The sequence below is a fragment of the Canis aureus genome, chromosome 32 (genome assembly GCF_053574225.1).
Source record: "Canis aureus isolate CA01 chromosome 32, VMU_Caureus_v.1.0, whole genome shotgun sequence".
NCBI classification, from domain to species: domain Eukaryota; kingdom Metazoa; phylum Chordata; class Mammalia; order Carnivora; family Canidae; genus Canis; species Canis aureus.
The window spans coordinates 34,634,038-34,657,118 of NC_135642.1; the positions used below are offsets into that span (position 1 = coordinate 34,634,038).

General features: G+C 37.1%; 1 protein-coding gene across 4 annotated transcripts in view; it reads right to left on the reverse strand.

The window, feature by feature from the left end:
• DPP8 (dipeptidyl peptidase 8) overlaps positions 1-23,081 on the reverse strand; it is a 66,985-nt gene that overhangs the window by 43,665 nt on the left and 239 nt on the right. For 3 of the 4 annotated variants that reach the window (XM_077881521.1, XM_077881519.1, XM_077881523.1), the window contains exons 1-4: positions 22,836-22,992; positions 21,287-21,423; positions 18,469-18,738; positions 13,655-13,767 (exon numbers count right to left, since the gene is read on the reverse strand). In XM_077881521.1, the coding sequence (XP_077737647.1) occupies positions 13,655-13,767; positions 18,469-18,738; positions 21,287-21,323 (420 nt within the window). In that variant the 5' untranslated portion in view covers positions 21,324-21,423; positions 22,836-22,992. Of the gene's footprint in view, positions 1-13,654; positions 13,768-18,468; positions 18,739-21,286; positions 21,424-22,835; positions 22,993-23,081 lie in introns of those variants that run through there. The other variant, XM_077881520.1, reaches the window with a different exon arrangement.

The following is a 23,081-nucleotide window of genomic DNA, read 5'->3' on the forward strand; positions in this document are numbered from 1 at the left end:
ATACATCAAAGATTTAAGTGTTAAAAAGGAGACCAACTTCCACTTTTAGCCAAGATGGAGTAACAGAGACTCAGCTTACCCTCCCATCTGAAATAACTAAGAAAATGAACAAAATACAGGAAATAATGCTTTCAAGACACTAGACATCAGATAACAAAAGACAGTGATCTCTGAGGAATGGGAATCAAATGAGGTCAGTCTTAATAGTTGTCCTAGCTAACTGCTTTGACGGTTTCCAGATGTTGGCACAAGAAAGGTAGCCAATGAATTAAAGAAGAAATCACAAAGGAAATCAGAAAACACTTTGAGACCAAAGAAAACATTGTACCAAAACTTAAGAGACACAGCAAAAGCAGTGCTCAGAGGGAAACTTAGAACTATAAATATCTGCATTAAAAAGGAGATCTGCAATCAATAACCTAACCTTTTACCTTAAGACATTGGAAAGAAAGAGCAAACTAAGTCCAAAGCAAGCAGAAGTGAAAAAATAATACAAAATAAATTGGAAATAAAACAGAATAGAAAAACAAACGGGGTGCCTGGGTGGCTCAGTGAGTTGAGCATCTGCCTTCAGCTCAGTCATGACCCTGGGGTCCTGGGATGGAGCCCCACATTGGGATCCCCGCTCAGCAGGGCATGCTTCTATCTTTTCTGCTACCCTTGCTTGTGTGTGCACACGCGCGCTCTCTCTGCCAAATAATAACATCTTAAAAAAAAAACAAAACAAAACAATTAAGTTCAACTAAACCAAAATTTGGTTCTTTGAAAAAATCAAATCCAGCTAGAATGATTAAAAAAAAAAAACAAAAACAGAAGATTCAATTTACTAAAATCAAGAATGAGAGTAATTAGGAATGTTAGAGATAAAAAAAGATTGTAACAGAATAGTATGAACTATATGCCAACAAATTCAATAATGTAGGTAAAATGGTTAAATTCCTAGAAACACACAAACCACCAAAACTGACTCAAGAAGAAACAGAAAATAGAAACAGATCTCTAATGAGTAAAAAGCCTGAGTTAGTAATCAAAAATTGCCCACAAAGAAAAGCCCAGGACTAGATGGCTTTACTGATGAATTCTACCAAATGTTTAAAAACAAATGAACAAATGAACACCTGTGCTTCTCACAGTCTTCCAAAGATAGAGAACAGGAGGAAACACTTTCCAACTCATTTGATGAAGTCAGTATTACCCTGACATCAAAACCAGCCAAAGATGTCACACACACACACACACACACACACACACACACACACACACAAACCCCTCACAAAACTACAGACTAACATCCCCTAGGGCTACAAAAATCTTCAATAAAATACCAGCACATTAAATATAGCAGAATATTAAAAGAATTATATACAACGAAGTGGGATTTATCCCAGAAGTGTAAACTTGGTTCAACATATATGAAGACGAATCAATGTAATGCATGATATTAATTCAATAATGGGGTAAAGTGATCTTTCCAATATACACAGAAAAATCATTTGACAAAACCCAATACTGTTTCATGTTATAAGTGCTCAACAAATTAGTAATAGAAAAGAAATTTCTCAATCTGATAAAGGGCATCTATGAAAAACCCACAGCTAATACCAGTCTTAAAGGGAAAACCTGGAAGTCTTCTCAAGATCAGGTAAAAGAACTGATGTCTGCTTTTACCACCACTATTTAACATACACCAGGGGTTCTAGCTAGGGTTGGAAAGGAAGAAGGAAAACTATTTATAGATGATATGATATGGAAAACCCTTAAAGCAATCTATAAAGAAGTATTAGAGCTAATAAATGAATTCAGCTAAAAAACAAACAAACAAATAAATAAATAAATAAATAAATGAATTCAGCTAAGTTGTAGGACATAAGATCAATAAAATATCAGTTGCATTTCTATACACTAGTAATAAACAGTCTGAAAATGAAACTAAGAAAATAACTCCATCTAAAATATCCTTAAAAGGAAAAAAAAATATCCTTAAAAGGAATAAAATACTTAGGAATAACTTTAACTAAAGAAATGCAAGATTTGTATATAGAACGCTGCTGAAAAAAATTAAACATCTAGGGATGCCTGGGTGGCTCAGTAGTTGAGCATTTGCCTTCAGCTCAGGGCGTGATCCTGGAGTCTTGAGATCAAGTCCCGCGTCGGGCTCCCTGCATGGAGCCTGCTTCTCCCTCTGCCTATGTCTTTGCCTCTCTCTCTCTCTCTCTAAGTCTATCATGAATGAATAAATAAAATCTTAAAAAAAAAAGTTAAACATCTAAATAAATGTAAAGATATCCCATGCTGATGGATTGGAAAACTTAAGATTATAAAGACAGCAATATGCTCCAAAATAAACTAGATTCAAAGAATGGCTATCACATCTGCCTTTTTTCCAGATATGGATGAACTGATCCTAATAGTATTGATAAGGAATTTTGAAACAATCTTGAAAAAGAGCAACAACATTGGAGGACTCACATTTTCACACTTCAATAGTACAAGATACATTAATCAAGACAGCGTAACACTGACATATGGAAAGACTTATAAGCCACTGGAACTGAACTGAGAGCCCAGAAATAAGTCTATACATTTTTGGTCAACTGAATTTCAACAAGACCCTTCGATGGGGAAAGAATAGTTTTCTGTAAGTGGTGCTAGGACAACTGGATGCCACATGTGAAAGAATTAATTTGGGCCCCTATCTTACCCCATATATAAAAATTAACTCAAAATGAACCAAAGACCTAGATGTAAGAGCTAAAATTATAAAACTCATATATAAGAAAACAGACAAAAATCTGTGATTTTTAATCTAGATTAAGCAACAGTTTCTTAGATACATTAAAAGCACAAGCAATCAAAGAGAAAACAGAATGACTATACTTTATTAAATTTAACTGTGTGCATTAAAGAACATACATTAGTTTTCTAGGGCTGCTCTAACAAATCACCACAAACCTGATGACTGAATACAACAGAAATTTATTCTCACAGTTCTGAAGGACAGAAGCCCAAAATTAAGAGCTCGGCAAAGTGAGGCTTCCTCCAAAGGCTTCTGGTGGCTCCAGGGTTCCTTGACTTGTGGCAACATACCACTAATCTTCAGATGGTCTTTACCCTTTGTGTCTGTCTCAAATTTCCCTTTCCTTTGTCTTATAAGGATACTAGTTGGGGCACCTGCATGGTTCAGTCAGTTAAGCATCTGACTTCAGCTTAGGTCATGATCTCAGGGTCCTGGAATCAAGCCCTGCATTGGGCTCCCTGCTCAGGGGAAGTCTGCTTCATCCTCTCCCTCTGCCCCTCCCCCAGCTTGTGCTCTCTACAAATAGATAAATAAAATCTAAAAAAAAAAAAAAAAAGAATGTCAGTTACTGTATTTAGGGCCTACCATACACCCAGGATTATCTTAAGATGTTTAATTACATCTGGAAAGACCCTATTTCTAAACAAGGTCACATTCACAGACACCTTTGGGATTTGGACATATCCTTTTGTGGCACTTATTCAAACAATACAACAATATACTGAGAAAATAAGCCACAAACCTCCCCACCCCTCAAATAACCTGAATAAAAAATGGGCTAAGACTTTGAATAGACATTTCTCCAAAGATACACAAATAACCAATAAGCATTTGAAAAGATGCTTCATATCACTAACCATTAAGGAAATGCAAATCAAAAGCAGAATAAGATCTAACCTCATACTCATTAAGATGGCTACTCTAAAAAGCCAGAAAATAATAAGTATTGGTGAAGATATGGAGAAAATGGGACACTTGGACACTGCTAGTGGGGATGTAAAATGGTGTGGTGGCTGTAGAAAACAGTATGGCAATCTCTCAAAAATATAAAAACAGAATTACATGATCCAGCAATTCTACTTCAGGGTATATACCTAAAAGAATTGAATGTAGGAACATGAAAATATATTTGTATACCCATGTTCATAGCAGCATTATTTACAATAGCCAAAAAAGGTGGAAGTTACTCTTAATAGATGAATGGATAAAGAAAATGTAATATATGGGCAGCCCTGGTGGCTCAGCGGTTTAGCACCGCCTTCAGTCCAGGATATGAATTTGGAGACCCAAGATCGAGTCCCATGTCAGGCTCCTTGCATGGAGCCTGCTTCTCTCTGCCTCTCTCTCTCTCTGTGTCTCTCATGAATAAATAAATAAAATATTAAAAAAAAAAAAAAAAGAAAATGTGGTATATACAAACAATGGGATATCATTCATCTTTAAAAAGGATATTCTTTTTTTTTTTTAAAAGGATATTCTGACACGTACTACAACATGGACAAATTTTAAATACATTATGCTAAGTAAAATAAGCCAGGTACAAAATGACAAATATGGTATGATTCCACTTACATGAGATACCTAGAGTAGTCATACTCATAAGAACAGAAGATATAATGGTGGATGTCAGGGGCTAGGTGGAGGGGTAATAGGCAGTTATTTAATTTATACTAAGGGGATCTCTGAGTGGTTCAGGGGTTTGGCTCCTGTCTTCGGCCCAGGGTCTGATCCTGGAGTCCCGGGATCGAGTCCCGCATCGGGCTCCCTGCGTGGGGCCTGCTTCTCCCTCTGCTTGTGTCTCTGCCTCTCTCTCTCTCTCTGTGTCTCTCATGAATAAATAAATAAAATCTTTTTAAAAAGTTTTGTACTAAATTGCAGTTTTGCACGATGAAAAAGTTCTGTGGATGGATGGTGGTGATGGTTGCACAACAATGTGAATATACTTACTGCCAATGATGTGCACTAATATACCCTTAAAAATGGTTAAGACGGTAAATTTCATATTACATGCATTTCGGCACAACTTTTTAATTTTAAAGATTTTATTTATTTATTCATGATAGACGGGGGGTGGGGGGGGGGGGCAGAGACACAGGCAGAGAGAGAAGCAGGCTCCATGCAGGGAGCCCGACGCGGGACTTGATCTCGAGACTCCAAGATCATGCCCTGGACCAAAGGCAGGCGCCAAACTGCTGAGCCACCCAGGGATCCCAAGGCACATTTTTTTTTTTAATGAAGATGTAAGAACTTCAGATTAAGATAAACGATAAACAGCAGAAAAAGGAAGTCACAAAAATGTCTTATCCTCCATAAAGGAGAGACCAGAGCAACTGTGTTTAAATGTATAGATCTAAATTAATGATTATAGTACTAAACACTTGCCAAGGTAATTAGGACTGATTTCATACTAAGTAATGACTACTGCAATTAAAGAAAAAAGCAAAAAGACAACTCACGGAATGGGAGAAAATATCTGCAAATCACCTACTGATAAGCACCTGGTATCCAGAATATATAAAGAACTCTTAAAACTCAATATCAGAAAGACCCAATTTAAAATGGGCAAAGAACCTGCACAGAGATCTCTTCAAGAAGATATACCAACGACCAGTAAGACATGAACAAGTGTTCAACATCACTGATCATTGGGAAAATGCAAATCAAATGACAATGAGATACCTCTTCATACTCACCAGGATAGTTATAATCAAAATGACAGGCAATAATAAGTGTTAGTGAGGATGTAGAAAATTAGAAGCCTCATACATCGCTGGTCGGATTGTAAAATGGTGCAGCTGCCATTTAGTAATTCCTTAAAAATTTAAACAGTTACCACATGACCCAGCAATTCCACTCCTAGATATATACCCAAGATAACTAAAAATATAAGTCTACACAAAATCTCTTATGTTAAAAGCAGCATTATTCATAAAAGCTCAAAGCCAAAATGACCCAGATATCCATAAACTGATCAATAAAATGTAGTACATCTATAAAATGAAATATTATTCAGCCATAAAAATAAATGAAGTATCGTCATCTGCTACAATGTGGATGAATCCAGAAAATACAGGGCCGATTAAAAAGAAACCAGTCATAAATGCCCATACAGAACATGATTCCATTTATATGAAACATCCAGGATAGGCAAACCTATAGAGACTCAAAGTAGATTGGTAGTTGCCCAGGCCTGAGGGTGAGCAGCTAGGTGGATGGGGAGTGACTGCTAATGGGTTTCCTTTTGGGAAAACAAATGTTCCAAAATTAGATTGTGATGATAGCTGTACAACTCTGTGAATATACTGAAAACCACTGAATTGTATACTTGGATGAATGAATTTTATGGTATGTAGATTATATCTCAATAAAGCTGTTAAAATAATGGAAAAGTACATTCTATGCTAACACTAATTAAAGGAAAGCTAGAGTGCTTATATTAATATTAAACTCCAGAGTAGAAAATATTGGTAGAAACAGGGAGAGTCATCAACTACCAATAAAGGAGTCAATTTCTCAGGAAGAAATAATCATCCTGTCCACTTATGTACTTTATAACATAGCTTCAGCATATGTGGAAAAAAAACTAATAGAGCAAAAAAAAAACCACAAAAAACTAATAGAGCTGCAAAGAGAAACAGTCAAATCTATAATTACGAAATGGAAATTTCAACATTCTCTCTCAACTGTAGAACAGAAAATTAGTAAGGAATAGTAAATAGAAAAAACATGAGTACAGTAAACTAACTCTATCTAATGGTCATTTAGATCCCGTAACAGCAGAACACATTCTTTCCAAGTGAATACAGAACATTTACCAAGATGGATCATATTCGAGCCATAAGACTCAAAAATTGGAAAATAATTAAGTCATACAAATTATGGTCTCTGAATTATCATGGAATTAGATTAGAAATCCAATCTCTGGAGAATACACAACTACCTGGAAACTAAAGAGTACACGTCTAAATAACTCATGGGGTAAAGGGAAAATAGGAAGTATTTTCAACTAAATGAAAATGGAAACACAACATATTAAAAAGTATGGACTGCAGCTACTATAGTACCTAAAGAGAAATTTATAACACTAAATGCCTATTTAAGAAAGAAAGAAAGGTCTCAAACTAGTAACCTTAGCCACTAACTTATGAAACCAGAGAAAGAACAAATGAAATACAAAGCAAGACGAAAATAAAGATCAGAGGATAAAACAACAAAATAGAAAATGACAGAAAAATCAATGAAACCAAATCGATAAACCCTAAGGCAGACTCATTAGAAAAAAAGAGAGAAAAACACAAATTACATGAAGTATCAGAAGTGAGAGAGAAACATCACACAGATTCTTCAGACACTAAATAGATTAGGGGGGATCCCTGGGTGGCTCAGTGGTTTAGCTCCTGCCTTCAGCCCGGGGCATGATCCTGAAGACCTGGGATCGAGTCCCACATCGGGCTCCCTGCATGGAGCTTGCTTCTGCTTCTGCTTCTCTCTCTCTCTCTCTCTCATAAATAAATAAATAAATAAAATAAATAGATAGATAGATAAGATAGACAAGATAGATAGATAGATAGATAGATAGATAGATGAAGGGAGTGTTATGAAACTTATGTCAACAGAATTCAATACTGTAGATGAAATAGAAACATTCCTTAAATGACACAAACAGTAAGAGCTCACTCAGAAAGAAACAGATAACCTAAATAGCACTATATCTAATAAAAAAATTAAATTTTCAGTTAAAAAAACTTTTCCACATGGGCAGCCCGGTTGGCTCAGAGGTTTAGCGCCGCCTTCAGCCCAGGGCGTGATCCTGGGGACGCTGGATCGAGTCCCCTGTCGGGCCCCCTGCGTGGAGCCTGCTTCTCCCTCTGCCTGTGTCTCTGCCTCTCTCTCTGTGTCTCTCATGGATAAATAAATAAAATCTTAAAAAAAAAACCTTTTCCACAAAGAAAACTACAGGTCTAGATGGCTTCACTGGTGAATTCTATCAAATTCTTCTAGTAAATTAAAAAGGAGGAAATGACTTTCAACTTATTCTGTGGCCAGCATAACACTATCAAAATCATATATAGAAAAAAAAAACTTTATAGACCAGTATCTCTCATGAACATATTTTAAACAAAATTACAGCAAATTTAATCTAACAATACTTAAAAAGGATAATAAATCATAACCAAATGGGTTTTATCCCAGGCTTGCAAAGTTGATTTAACATTCAATAATCCTGGGGATTGGGGATCCCTGGGTGGCTCAGCGATTTAGCGCCTGCCTTTGACCCAGAGTGCGATCCTGGAGTCCCGGGATCGAGTCCCGCATCGGGCTCCTGGCATGGAGCCTGCTTCTCCCTCTGCCTGTGTCTCTGCCTCTCTCTCTCTCTCTCTATGTCTATCATGAATAAAAAAATAAGTAAATTAAAAAATAATAATCCTGGGGATCCCTGGGTGGCTCAGCGGTTTGGCGCCTGCCTTCGGCCCACGGTGTGATCCTGGAGTCCTGGGATCGAGTCCCGCATCAGGCTTCCTGCATGGAGCCTGCTTCTCCCTCTGCCTATGTCTCTGTCTCTCTCTGTCTCTGTCTTTCTGTGTCTCTCATGAATAAAAAAAAAAAGCAAAAAACATTCAATAATCCAGTGATGCTTTGCTATATTAGCAAATTAAAAAAGAAAACCTTATGATCTTTTCAAAAACATAAATATTTAACAAAACTCAGTTATCTGCTCCTGATAAAAATTCTAAGCAAGCCAGAAATAGAAAAGTATCTCTCCAGCCTATCAAAGGGCATTTATGAAAAATCTATGACTAACAGACTTAACTAGTTAAGAACTGAATGACTCCTCCCCTAAGATCAAGAACATCTTTTTCACCATTTCTATTCAACTTTGTACTAGAGAAGTTAGTCAGCACAATAACCCAAGAAAAAGAAACAAAAAGCAACCACACTGGAAAGGAAGAAGTAATAATACAGTGTTTGCTGACAATATGACTGTTTATATAGAAAAATCCAATGGAAGCTACAAAAATCTAATGGAACTAATAAAAGAGTTTAAGCAAGGTTGCAGGATAACGTCAATATACGAAATCAACTGTATTTCTATAATACTGGCAATGACCGACCAGATATTAAAATCAGAAAATACGTTTTACAGTAGAATAAAAAATCTGAAATACTTAGAAATAAAACTTGTGAAAGACTGTACAAGACTGTACCACAGCTGCCAGGGGATGGGTGGGAGAGGGAAGACTACAAAAGGGTACAAGGAAACTTGTGGCGGTAATGACTGAGGTAACGGTTTCACAGGTGCATACATATGCCCAAATCTATCATATTGTATACTTTAATATTTGCAGTTTACTGTATGTCAATTACACTTCAATAAAGCTTCAAAAAATGAAACCATGTAAGTACCAGATGAAAACATTAGTGAATTCTTTTATAAGTTGAGGGTAGAGAAAACTGTCCTAACTATGACAGAAGACAGAAATTCTAGGAGCAAAAAAGTCTAGAACCAATACAAAAAAGACTGATATATTTGATGATATAAAAATATTTTACATGGCCAGCACACACATGCATGTACACACACACACACCCTAACCCACTATAGTGAGTAAAACTACAAATGACAACCTGGAAAAATATTTGCCAACCAAGTCACAGACAAAAGGTCAATATCCTCAGTATATAAAAGTTCCTAAGAATGAAGAAAAAGATCACCCCCTATAGAAAAATGGGTTAGAAATACGAATAAACAAAATACAGAGAAAGAAATGCAGATAACAAACCATATAAAAAGACAATCAATTTTGCTATAACAGAAATGTAAATTAAACTATAATGGGATAACATTTCCATCTAACAAACTGTCAAAAATCCAAATGTTTTACAATATATTATGTTGGGGAGTCTGTGGGAAAACAGGTATGCTTTATCTTGCTAGTGGGAATTCAAAATGGCACAGTTCCATGGAGGGAAGTTTGGTACTATCTGGCAAAATTACAAAAGCATATATCTTTTGATCCAGAGATTTCATTTCTGAAAAGGTAGAAAAAATGTATACTGTATGTTGCTATTTATCTAAGGGAGTATATGAACATCTATATACTCACATTATTTTTAAAAAGAAAGATAAGCTAGTTAAAAACAAAATGGCTATCTAGAAGAAGACGGAAGGTAATAGAATGGAAGAAACAGGGAGCTTCTCTGAATATACTTTGTTTTGTGGATTTGAAATTGGAATCCTGTAACTATTTTATAAAACAAAATTCAATTAAAAATAAAGGAATTCCAATACTTAAAAATGAAGCAAATGTACTTCACTATATAGAAACTAGTGGCATAATTACACAGAGAAGAACAATTCCAAGTTACTGTTAAAAGTAATCAGTGTTGATTTCTCTGTTATTTTGAAACTGTTGTGTGTGTGTGTTATGGGGTAAACAAATGAATTATGTTGTTGCTTAAACTGGGATTTTGGGAATCAGCATAAGGAGATTCATATGATAAATGAGGTTAAAGAAAAATCCTGTACTATAAAATCTGAATTAGATGTATCAGTTGGAACTCAGTTTATCTGAATTAATTTGGATTCATATTGATATCTCCATTTCAAACACACACACACATACAGAATGTGTATATTCCCTAGTGTGTTCAATTAAAAAAAGCCAGAAATATTTACCAACCCAATAATAATGAACATCCCTAGCACCCAGATCATGGTCTTTTAAAGGACCATGGTTCTAAAGGAACCAGAGCTCCATGGAGGAATGGCTGACTTCAAGCATGGGATAGGCAATGTTTAAGATGAATGTGGAATATCTTCATCATACTAGCAAGGATCTTGTCAAAAGGAAATGACATATCAAGTTGAAGGGCTGGCACCAGCCAAAAATAAGACAATTTGTACAATAGGAATAACTATCAATGGACCAAAAAACATCAAGTTTACTCTTTAAGTTTATAAAGATACCAAAACAAACAAAACAAAAGAACAAAAAAACCCCAAACACTCGTCGAAAATACCCTAATTTATCACCTATGGAGGACTGCAGGAAACAAATTATTTGAAAAATAATAAAGGGAAAGAATCAAACTTTATCCTGCCTTTTCTTTTAAGATTTTATTCATGAGAGACACACACAGAGAGAGAGAGGCAGAGACACAGGCAGAGGGAGAAGCAGGCTCCATGCAGGGAGCCCGATGCAGGACTCAATCCAGGGACTCCAGATCAGGCCCTGGGCTGAAGGCAGCGTTAAACCGCTTAGCCACCAGGGCTGCCCCTATCCTGTCTTTTCATTATGAATTAGACCTCAGGATAACTGAATAGTTGTTTAATAGTAATTTCTTTTTATAGAAGTATTTTGGTTAATAAATGAAGAAGGAATGATAAAATACCACCGTTTTATAACTCCTAATTAATTAATGGATCTTGGCAATGATCAAAGGGTGCTATCATCACACAAGAAATAAGGTTCTATATGCCTCTTGATGGAAGCATACCTTATCTATGAAGTAGATAAGTATTTACTGTGGTAAAATATAACGTAAAATTTACTATCTTAGCTGTTTTTAAGTGTACAGTTCAATAGTTTAAGTATACTCACATTGTTGTGTAACCCATCTCTGGAACATTTTTATTTTGTAAAACTGAAATTCTATACCCGTCAAACAACATTTCCTCGTGTTCCCTTCCCCCGGCCCCTGGCAACCACCTTCTACTTTATCTCTATGAATTAGACTACTTTAGGTACCTATGTAAGTGGAATCATATAGTATTTGTCCTTTCGTGACTGGCTTATTTCACTTATCATAACGTCTTCATGGTTCATCGACGTTGTGGGGTATGTTAGAATTTCCTTCTTTTTTAAGGCTGAATAATACTCCATTGTATGGATATACCACAATTGTTTATCCATCCATCTGTCCATGGACACTTGGGTTGTTTCCACCTTTTGGCTATTGTGAATAATGCTGCTATGAACATGGGTATACAGATATCTGTTCGAGACTCTGCTTTCAAAAAAAAAAGCAAACCTGGGTCTGATCACGTTTCTAGATATAACTACCTATTCATTTTTACAGAAAATACAGGGGACTGAAAAATACATCAAATAACACCATGGATAAACTATCAGCAAAAGCAGAGCTTGTTTCTTCAACAGATAAAGTGCAATGGGGAAAAGAAAGGATGGAAGGCAAACCAAAAAATTAAGAGACCTATTAATCAATTGTAACATATGAACATTATTTATTTGCACAAATCAAGTATAAAAAAAGAAACTATTTAAAACTCAGGGAAATTTGAACACTAGTTGAATATTTCATATGAAGAAAAGATCAACTGTTTATGATAATAATACTGTGGTAATCTCTAAAAAGAATTTGTACCCTTTATACATGTACTAATTTATTTAGGAATAAAACAACATATTTGGTTCTGCTTCAAAATAATCCAAGAGATGGGGGTAGGGACTACATGGGGTACTGATACGCCTACAATGAAATCAAATGGCCAAGATTTGATAATTATTGATAATCACAAATAACTCTACTAGTTGGCATTTTCCATAATAAATGTTTAAAATAAAAAAGAACTTTGATTTATTAATTTCCAAACTGTTCCATGAGGAAAGTACCATTATTTTGGTTCTTAGAAAAAGGATTTTTTTCTGTTTTAAAGAAAAGTCATAAGCCTATATGAAAAATAACAGCCCTAACAGTTATAGTCAAAACCATTAGTTATCATGCAAATTATTTTTTTAATTCCTAAGAATATATTTTAGTTCATTTAACCCAAAATACTATTTAATAAGGAAGTATTCAATGTAAAATAATAAATGAGAACCAAAAGGGCAAAAGATCACACCCAAGTTATCATCTTGTTCTTGGGGTGTTTGAACTATTTGCTTTTTGTCTAAAGATAAGATATTGGTGAAAAAAAAACAAAAAAAACAAATATAAAAACAACCCTCAAGCTTTGATTCTACATAAACTGAATTCTACTACTCAGAAACAAAAACTGAAGTTTGTACTTTGATTTAACCCTCAAGTTAGGACTGTTACTAAGTATTAGAACTACAAATTCAACTTAAAGATTTAAATAAAAAACTTTCTGGAAATAGGGATCCCTGGGTGGCGCAGCGGTTTGGCGCCTGCCTTTGGCCCAGGGCGCGATCCTGGAGACCTGGGATCGAATCCCACGTCGGGCTCCCGGTGCATGGAGCCTGCTTCTCCCTCTGCCTGTGTCTCTGCCTCTCTCTCTCTCTCTCTCTGTGACTATCATAAATAAATAAAAATTAAAAAAAAAACTTTCTGGAAATATAATTACTTCTTTTATATGAACAATTCTTCCCCCAAAATGTGAGAACTATGTAACTAACAAGTTTTTTTGTTTTGTTTTTTAAAAGATTTTATTTATTTATTCATCAGAGAGAGAGAGAGAGAGAGAGAGAGAGAGAAAGAAAGGCAGAAACACAGGTAGAGGGAGAAGCAGGGTCCATGCAGAGAGCCCGACGCGGGACTCGTTCCCGGGTCTCTAGGATCACGCCCCAGGCCGAAGGCAGCGCTAAACCACTGAGCCACCCAGGCTGCCCACTAACAAGTTTATAGAAGGGAAAAGTGGTTAAACAGGGAGAAGGTAGTTTTAAAAATCAGAATTGTAATATCCCTTAGTTTCAGATGTTGAGAATTAAATGGAATTTAACAGCCACACGTTCAAAAATAGAAAAATATTTTAATTCTATTTGATGAACATCTACTTTAAAAAAAAAAAAAACCCTGTTTGAATTTCTGCCTCTTAGTAAATACAGTATTTGAAAATGTACACCAAATCACAGGAATAGTAATGTTTAATCCTACCTGAAAAAGATCCAAAAGAGGCTTCCAAGAGAGCATTAAGACTGCTGCTCTGTTGATGGTTTTGGGAATTTCAGAATAAAACAGTGTATTTTCTCTGTTCTCACCAGACATAGCTATAAGAGAAAACAATAATTTATATATAATTTTCAAAAATAGAAATCTACTGCAATCACAGTCTAAGTACACAACGCCTTCTTAAAAAAAAAAAAAAGATTTACTTACCCATTTTACAGAGACAGAGAGCAAGCATGAGCAGGGGGAAGGGCAGAGGGAGAAAGAATCCTCAAGTGGATTCTGCACAGAGTGCAATGAGCCCTACGTGGGGCTCAATCCCAGGACCCCAAAATCATGACCTGAGCTGAAATCAAGAGTTGGTTGCTTAACCAACTGAGCCACCCAGGTGCCCCATAATGCCTTCTATATACTGCAAAAATCCTGCACTCTATAAGAAGGTTAATAAGTAGGAGGTGCACGTGCCATTTGCCTTAGAAATTTTCTTCAATAAAACCCTGGTTTCACAGAAAAATGCTCAAGTTTCATTTCAATATTTAGATCTTCGTCCCTCTCAAAACAAACATAAAAGTGTATAAGATGAAATAAGGACAAATGTCATTTTTAGCTTTTTGAAAATTGGTAAGTCTCTTACAAGTTGGCAATAGAGTCATGAAATTCCAAATGGGGGTGCTTCATGAAATTACAGATCACTAAAATTCTTTTTCTTCCTAAATCATTTAAAACACTTATTAGTATACATAGGTCTAACTGAATTCTAGTTTTTTGTCACTATAAATGTCCTATAACAATAGTCAATAATAAATTTCAGATGAAAGTATACTCATTAAAACAATACAAAATCTGATATGTGATTTGTCCTTTATTGGGGAAGGGTGAAGTAAAGAGGGCTATCCTAAGTAGAAGTCAGGCCTATTCTGTGAAATCATGCAGTAACTGAATGTGAATATTACAGCAGTGTAGAATGAACTATATGCAAAAGAGAACAGAAACACACTATGATTATGAAGATGTGAACCTAAGAACACTCAAAGTAAACAAAGTCCTTCTACCATAAAAGGCGCTAGGATGGTATCATTTCCAAGAAAGCTATGGGAAGGTGAAGGAAGGAGAATAATAAATCACACAGGATGAACAAGGTACTCTCTCTTGGATAGAAATGATTTTCAGCCTAGTGTTTCTGATAATGCCAGAGAAGGTAGTCTGTGGAAGGGCATGGTAACTTCCATGCTAACCCTTGCAAAGGCTGGGGATAAGCCCCCAAATAGTCACATCTTCCTTTATGTGATTTTCCTAAATTGTTCTTAAACTTAGTTTGTATTGCCTTTTGGAGAAAAAGTTAGATATGAGCTAATATTCACTCTAGCATCTGACTTTGTCTTAAATCTATTCTGTATATTCCAGAGTTACTTTGTCATAGAATTGTTAGGATTGCAGTCACCTATCTATACCATTCATAATTTCACAAAATGTGAGGGGGGCCTGTTTGGCTCAGTCAGTTAAGCATCTGCCTTCAGCTCAGGTCATGATCCCAGGGTCCTGGGATAAAGCCTTGGATTTGGCTCTCTGCTCATCAGGGAACCTGCTTCTCCCTCTGCCTGTTGCTTCCTCTGTGCTCTCTCTCTCTCTCCCTGTCAAATAAATAAAATCTATTTATTATTAAATAGATAAAACTTAGTAAATAAAATACAATTTATTTATTTTTACAAAATGTGATCATATCCTCCTTAAGCCTTCTTAGGAGTCTTTAGCCTTCAAACATGAAAAAACTGGCTCTCATCTAGTTTCAAATTAGAGCCATTCCCCACAATCATTTCAGTTGCCCATCACACCAGTTCTGTATAAGCCACAAGACAAGCTTTTCCCAATGGTTCTCTCTTGATGACACAACAGAACACACTTATTGGTGTTCACATTAAAAATTTTACAACAAACAGGGCACCTGTGTGGCTTAGTCAATGAAGCTTCCAACTCTTGATTTCAGCTAAGATCATGATCTCAGGGTGATGAGATAGAGACCCACCCGAGTTGGGATCTACCCTCAGCGGGGAGTCTGCTTCTCCCCTTCTCCCTCTCCCTTTGTCCCTTTTCCTGCCCATGCTCTTTTGTGTGTGTGCTTTCTCTCAAATAAATAAATAAATCTTTTTTAAAAAAAAAACAAACTTTTTTTTTAACATGCTCAACTGCTGAGCCACCCAGGTGTCCCTAAAACAATGGATTTATACAGAAAAAACTTTCAGATGAATATAATAGACTTGAACACTAAGGCATTAGGATTCAGAAAAAAAGACTTGAAAAAATGAAAAGTCATACAACTTTCTTGAAAAGCTCAAAATTTTAAAGATTGTTAATTTTCCCCAACTTCACCCATAAATATAATGTAATCCCAAAACAGCATATAGAAAGAAGCTATAGAAGCTAATTTTAAGTTCTCACAGAAAAATAAGCAAACTGGGATGCCTGGGTGGCTCAATGGTTGAGTGTCTGTCTGCCTTTGGCTCATGTCATGATCCCAGGATCCTGGGATTGAGTCCCACATCGGGCTCCCTACAGGGAGCTTGCTTCTCTCTCTATGTCTCTGCCTCTCTCTCTCTCTTGTGTTCCTCATAAATAAATAAAAACTTTAAAAAAAGAAAAACAAGCAAACAAAAATAGTCAGGTATGAAAAAGTGATGAAAGGTGACTAGTGCTATCCAACAGTTAAAACATAAAAAGTCATGATAATAACAGTAGCAGCAACATAGTATTGGAACTCCATCTGACAGAGCAATGGAACCAACAGAAAGTTAAAACAAAGATTTTAAAAGACATAATCCTGGAGTTGTGACAGCCTTTCTAGTTAGGATGCCAAAACCTACATAGAAGTACAAATTTAACTATCAAAAAAAAAAAAAAATCACAAATTTCTACATGGCAAAAGGCACTAAAAGCAAAAGACAAATTAAGCCTCAAGGGAAAATACTACAGTGGGTTAATTTCCTCATTATACAAATTTTTAAAAAATGCTTAATAAGAAAAACACCCACAATCCAATAAAAAAATAGACAATGGTTATAAATAGAGAAAAGGAAATAGATGTCTCTTAAATATGTGAAAAGATGCTCAACCTCACTTATAATTGGAATTAGAATTACAATGATATAGGAATGTAATGTACAGAGTGGTGATTATGTAAGACTGTATTACATATTTGAAAACTGTTAAGAGCGATCTTTAAAGTTCTCATCATAAGAAAAAAACTTTTTTGTTAACTATGTAAAATAAAAGATATCTAGATAAAAGATATCTAAATATCTAGATCACTTGCCTTGGTGATCCTTTAATAGTGTATACAAGTATCAAATCTTTATATTGTACACCTGAAACTAATATAATGTCAATTATACCTCAATTTAAAAAACCAACTACGGGCAGCCCCGATGGCGGAGCGGTTTAGCGTCGCCTGCAGCCCGGGGTGTGATCCTGGAGACCCTGGACCGAGTCCCACATTGGGCTCCCTGCATGGTGCCTGCTTCTCTCTCTGCCTGTGTCTCTGTCTCTCTCTCTCTAGCTGTGTCTCTATGAATAAATAAATAAAATCTTTAAAAAAAAAAAAAAAAACTACAATGAGATTGCTGTTCACTAGTCAGACCAGAAAAGATAAAAAAACAAAACAAACAAACAAAAAATCCCCTCTGATTACTCACTACTGGAAGAGGTGTGGAGTAACAGATATTCTGAGACAATTCTGATAGGAATATAAACCCTATAATCTTGGAAGGATAAGTTGGCAATTATTAACCAAAATTTAGAATACACATACTTTCTGTCCCAGCAATTCCACTCTTTGGAATTAGTCCTATTCATAAATTCACAAATGTACAAAATGATCTAATAAAGTGATATTCATTGCCTCATCTTTGTAACAGTATAATAGAAAAACCTGTATGTCCCTTATTAGAGGCATGGTTAGGTAAATATGGCACTATTATAAATGAAATAGTATTAGGTTGTTAAAAAAAAAAGAATGCATCTATAATTACTGAAGTGGACTAATGCAGAGTATCTCTAAAAATATATATATGTATGTGAATGAAATAACTTGGGAGAAAGGAGTAAACCTATTTTTAAAAATTTAATAAACAAAAGGCACTTGGGGTGGCTTAGTCGTTTTTTTTTTTTTTTTTTTTTTAAGATTCATTTATTTATTCATTCAGAGAGAGCGAAGAGAGAGGCAGAGACACAGGCAGAGGGAGAAGCAGGCTCCATGCAGGAAGCCTGATGTGGGACTCGATCCTGGGTCTCCAGGATCACACCCCGGGCTGCAGGCGGCGCTAAACCGCTGCGCCACCGGGGCTGCCCAGGGACCAACTCTTGATCTAGGTTCAGGTCATGATCTCAGGGTTGTGAGACTGAGACAGTGAGGGGCTCAACCTGGAGTCTGCTGGTCCCTCTCTCTGCCCCTCCCCTACTCATGCTCTCTCACATGCTCTCTCTAAAATAAATAAAATCTTTAAAAAAATGTAATAGACAAAGAAGTCAGTGGCATAATACATTTAATTCAGATCTTAAATCTGGAGTGAATAGGTTCAGGAAAAAGACATCAAAACCAGGCTTGGTTTAAAAAAATGAAAGCAGCAGGTGTTGAAGAGTGGTTTTATGGTCTGTGTTCCTAATCTGACCATTCCTAAAGAAAGGCATTTTATTCCTTTAAATGGAACATTACTGATCCATCATTTACTCAACAAAATTTGGGTGTCAATTGTATCTGGATTTTGAATGAAAACAGCATTTCCTCTCAGAAACTATGACTTCATACTCACCAAGGTAATAGATCCTGTCTGAATGAGGCCCATCTGGATCATTCCTCTTCACAAACATAAAATCATGTGGGGCCTTAGCCATCATGTAGCCATGATATTTTCTGGTATCAGCAAGGAGCTTTTTAAGCTGACTCCAGGAATATCGCTCAACATAAAATGGCTCCAGTTTAGGCCGATCCTGTGATTCAATATTCTCCTCACACTCTGCAGTTTCAAATATCTCAACACCCAGCTGTTCTGTTTCCATTGCTGCTGCCATGTTGCATTTTCCTGGAAAAATAAGGCACATGAAGTTGTTCACAGGCCTGCCTTCTTCTTTATATTAACGGGAATGATAGTCTGATAGTGTTCCCCCCACCCTACCAAAAAAGGCAAGAAAAAATGCTCTTCAGCACAGTTGCAATGAAACCTAGCAAGAAAAGTAATAGCTCCATCTTCTCTGTGTTCAGTTTAAAAATGAGATTTAAAAAAAATGAGGTCATGTCTGTTTCACTGTGACTATAAATCCCTTTAGGAACTTTTATAAAAGGCTGTCCTTACATATCTCTTGCCAAAATTCCTTTTTTCTTTCCCACACTGGAAGGAAACAGGCCATATGCCAGTTGGCTGCAATGCTCCATCCAAGAGTATGTCAATAGTGAATCTAAATGTGCTAAGGGAGTTAAGTGTTTTTGCACTTAAAAAAGTAACACAGTTGATAAACGTGAACTTCAGTTAACAGAAATAATCACGACCAATTAGAACAGTATTAAACTTGCAGCAAACAATGTACTTGTAATACACTTCCTAGGGCACTCATTAAGATAATATAAATACTGTTTCCGTTTCAGTGGAACTCCAAATGACAAGACTTAAATGGCTGGTACGTTTTTCTTTGTCTTCTGCTCTTGCCTAGATATCACTATCTCACGATCACTTTAGGCGACTATATGGAATTTATGTAACTATTATTACAGATTATGTAACTTTAACTCTCATAATTAAATGAGAGAAAAAAGATACTATCTTCAAGCGGCTTTAGTTGAAGTAGTTTATGCAAAAAAAAGCATTTAATGTTTGTATTATTGATATTCTGATTAAGTTTGAACCCAATTTTCCAGTTCAACCCCAAAACAATGTTAATATTTCATCTACTAATGATGTTTCTTCTCATTTTACAAATTCAGAAGAGGATGTATTTTTCTTTATTTCAATATTCAAACAATACTTGAATATTTAAAGCCGTAACGTATTAGAAAAAAAAACAAGAACTGTCATCATAAGCCATTGTGTGATATTCTGACATGCACTATTCATGAAATTATCAAAAAGAAGCAACATATTCTGGAGCAACCTGTGGATGTGGGAAAGAAATAGATTACATTTATGTAACTACCTCTAGAACAAGAATCAATGCATGGTTGTATATTTAACATGATGTCTTTTCTTAAAGTTCAATTTCTCAAGTTAACAAGAGTCCAGGGTAACTACCAACCACAGAGTAAAAAGTAATTAGCAGGTATAGGTCGTGAATTAGTTCACCAGGGGAGCATCATGGCATGCAAAATGAACTGAACTGTGTGGCCAGGATAGTCTGTCTTTTTTCAAGCTACAGTGAACTGTACTGCAAAAGTGACAGAAAATTCATCCAGGGAGATCCCGGGGTGGCTTAGCGGTTTAGCATCTGCCTTTGGCCCAGGGTGTGATCCTGGACCCTGAGACCGAGTCCCACATCGGCTTCCTGGCATGGAGCCTGCTTCTCCCTCTGCCTGTGTCTCTGCCTGGCCCTCCCTCCTTCCCTCTCTCCCTCTCTCTGTCTTTCATGAATGAATTAAAAAAAAAAAAGAAAGAAAATTCATCCAAGAATTATATCAAGTATCCAACCTGTAACATTTACCTCCAGGGATCAAAATCCTAACAGCTCAGCAGAGAAAAAGTCATTTAGTTCAACTGCTATTTAGCACACTGATAGTAAGCGGCAGTATATGACAGTAAGATTGTCCATCTAAAAGCTAGAGGGAGGGGGATCCCTGGGTGGCTCAGTGGTTTGGCGCCTGCCTTTGGCCCAGAGCGCAATCCTGGAGTCCCGGGATCGAGTCCCGTGTCGGGCTCCCGGCATGGAGCCTGCTTCTCCCTCCTCCTGTGTCTCTGCCTCTCTCTCTCTCTCTCATAAATAAATAAATAAATCTAAATAAAATAAAATAAAAGCTAGAGGGAGGCCTAATTTCTATCAAATGTCAGTGGATCTAGTTTGATTTCTAACAGAGTGAGGGACAAATGAGAGAAAAAGCCACACAAACTGTGCTCATTTTTCTCAGCTCTCCATCTGTTAAATCTGGAGCTTCATGTCCAAACCACTGTTCACAAGAATAAGGCTAGGGAATAGAACTGGGAAGCTCAGCAGGCCGACTTCCCAAGGCTTACTGCCAGCTTCTTGAGTCACCATTAACTTGACATCTCTCCTATGTCAAAGTTGCATTAGCTCACACTCATTAATAGCAAATTACCTGCTATTGCTGAATTGGGTCTCTGGACTATTTCTGTCTCTCTCTGTACACACACACACACACACAGATTTTTACTGTTCAAATGACATTCTACTACTCTGTTTATAGTAAACGAATACCCCACATTTTCTAGGATAGATATACTATATAATGTTAATTTATACAAATGTGTAACAAAATTAAGTTGTAGATTTCTTTAACACCTTATATTGAAATATTCTCAAAATTCTAATTTCAAAAATTAGAAGAGAGAATCAGCATACATTGTCAACACTGCATATACTTTACTCCCCCACCTACCTCTTCACTTAAGGCCCTTCCTTCGTGCCTACCTGATTGTATTTTCATCTGCTCAGACCTCTTCCACATTCAAAGAGATCTTTTTCAAGTGACTCAACTTCAAGCATAGATCCCTCTGCTCATCTTGCTCTCTTCTCACAGGAGTCTTTCCTTTTCTCACCATCCAACCCTGCTCACCGGGATAATGAAATAAGTTATAAGGCTGTTGATCATTATTGAAATGGATCATATGTGGCCAAAAAGATTAACTCTAAAATCTCAAATAGTATTTAACGCTGATATAGAAATATTTTTCTTGGTGTACTGTAATGCCTGAATTACTTAATATCTGCATTTTAGTATAAAATTATAGCCTTTAAAAAATTTCAGGAACATATAGCCTAATTTACTCAAAAGGATATCCTAATAAGGTAAACCCTGACATCTAGATATACATTAAAAGGAAAATTATGGAAGAACTTTAAAAAGCATAAAAGCCACACAAACGTGAGGTTGCTCAGCGGCTATTGCAAATCCTCAAAAATGACAGATGATTAGTAACACTTATTCCATGAGCCTGCTTTTACATTAATACACTTGTACTATTTTCAATAATACATACTGAACTGGTTGAAGACAGTACACTCGGTAGAACAACCAGTAAGAATTATAGAACAGGCCATTTTTGTGGAAAGGGAACTAAGTTGCATTTAGCAGTTTTTTTTTCATAGACCAAGAATGTGCCATCCATTTTAAGTGCATTCCACTTTTGCGCCTTTCCAGCTAGATTCTGAAAATAATTAGGTAACTTTTCCATAAAAAAGGAAGCATTAAGTTGGCTGAAATTCTGGCTTAGTAAAAGAGAAAAGGGGATCTGTGATTACACTTGTGACTTTGTTACCAGCTTTAATTCTGGGCTCTCATCGCCCAGGTAGATGATGGAGAGAGATGTGGTGGCCAAATGGAGGGAAAACAGTGAAGTTATGTTAGCATAAGAGCAATGGACTACGATGTCAGGACACCTTCCCATGCACCAAGCCCCTCACTCAGAGAAGAGCATCTTGGGTTAGAGAATAGCATCAGGACTCCTGAATTTGGACCTACTCAAATGTCATTCCTATTTTTAATCCAAGAGTCAAACAGTCGCCCAGTTGAGCACCCCCATGCCTCACTGATGCCTGACTGTTGCACTCCTCCGGGTCCACAGCCCGCTGGGAGGTTCATTAAAACAGACTGGGCAAAGAACTCGAAAGCTATGAAGGGGGGAAGAAGAGGAGGAGGACAGGTGCAGCAGAGAATGCTGAGGATAGATAATGGGGGGGGAGGGGCGATGCCAAGTCTTAGAAAGTGTGTGGAGGGAGAGGTGGGGGCAGGGGAATGTAGCTATCCTGCCCCTCGGGGTGGAGGGTGAAACAGGATGAGAAGGGGCCATCGAGCAAGGAGGGAATCGATCTAGAGTGAGGCAGGAGGAAGGACAAAAAACACCGGCTGCGAAGCCAGGAAAATCTCAGTCCGGTTCCGATCCGCCACAGTCCAACTTTAGGCGGATCCTTTCGCCTCGCTGCGGGCTTCCGCTTCCTCCTCCGTAAGCCCGGGCAATACCTGGCTCCCCACCCCAGCGAGGCTCAATTAAGATAACGGACGTGGAAGCCCAGGGGCCAGCACCCGGCGCTGGCGGGGCGCCCTGGTGGACGTTGGTGGACTCGGAATCCCAGAGCCTCGGCTTCCTCTTCCGGCACGCCGGGCCCCGCCACCAGCTGTGACCCGCGCGGGGCGGCGCGCAGAGCCGGCTACCCCGGAGAGCGCGCCGGGCGGTTCCCCCGTGAGGCGGAGCGGGCCCGCCGGGCC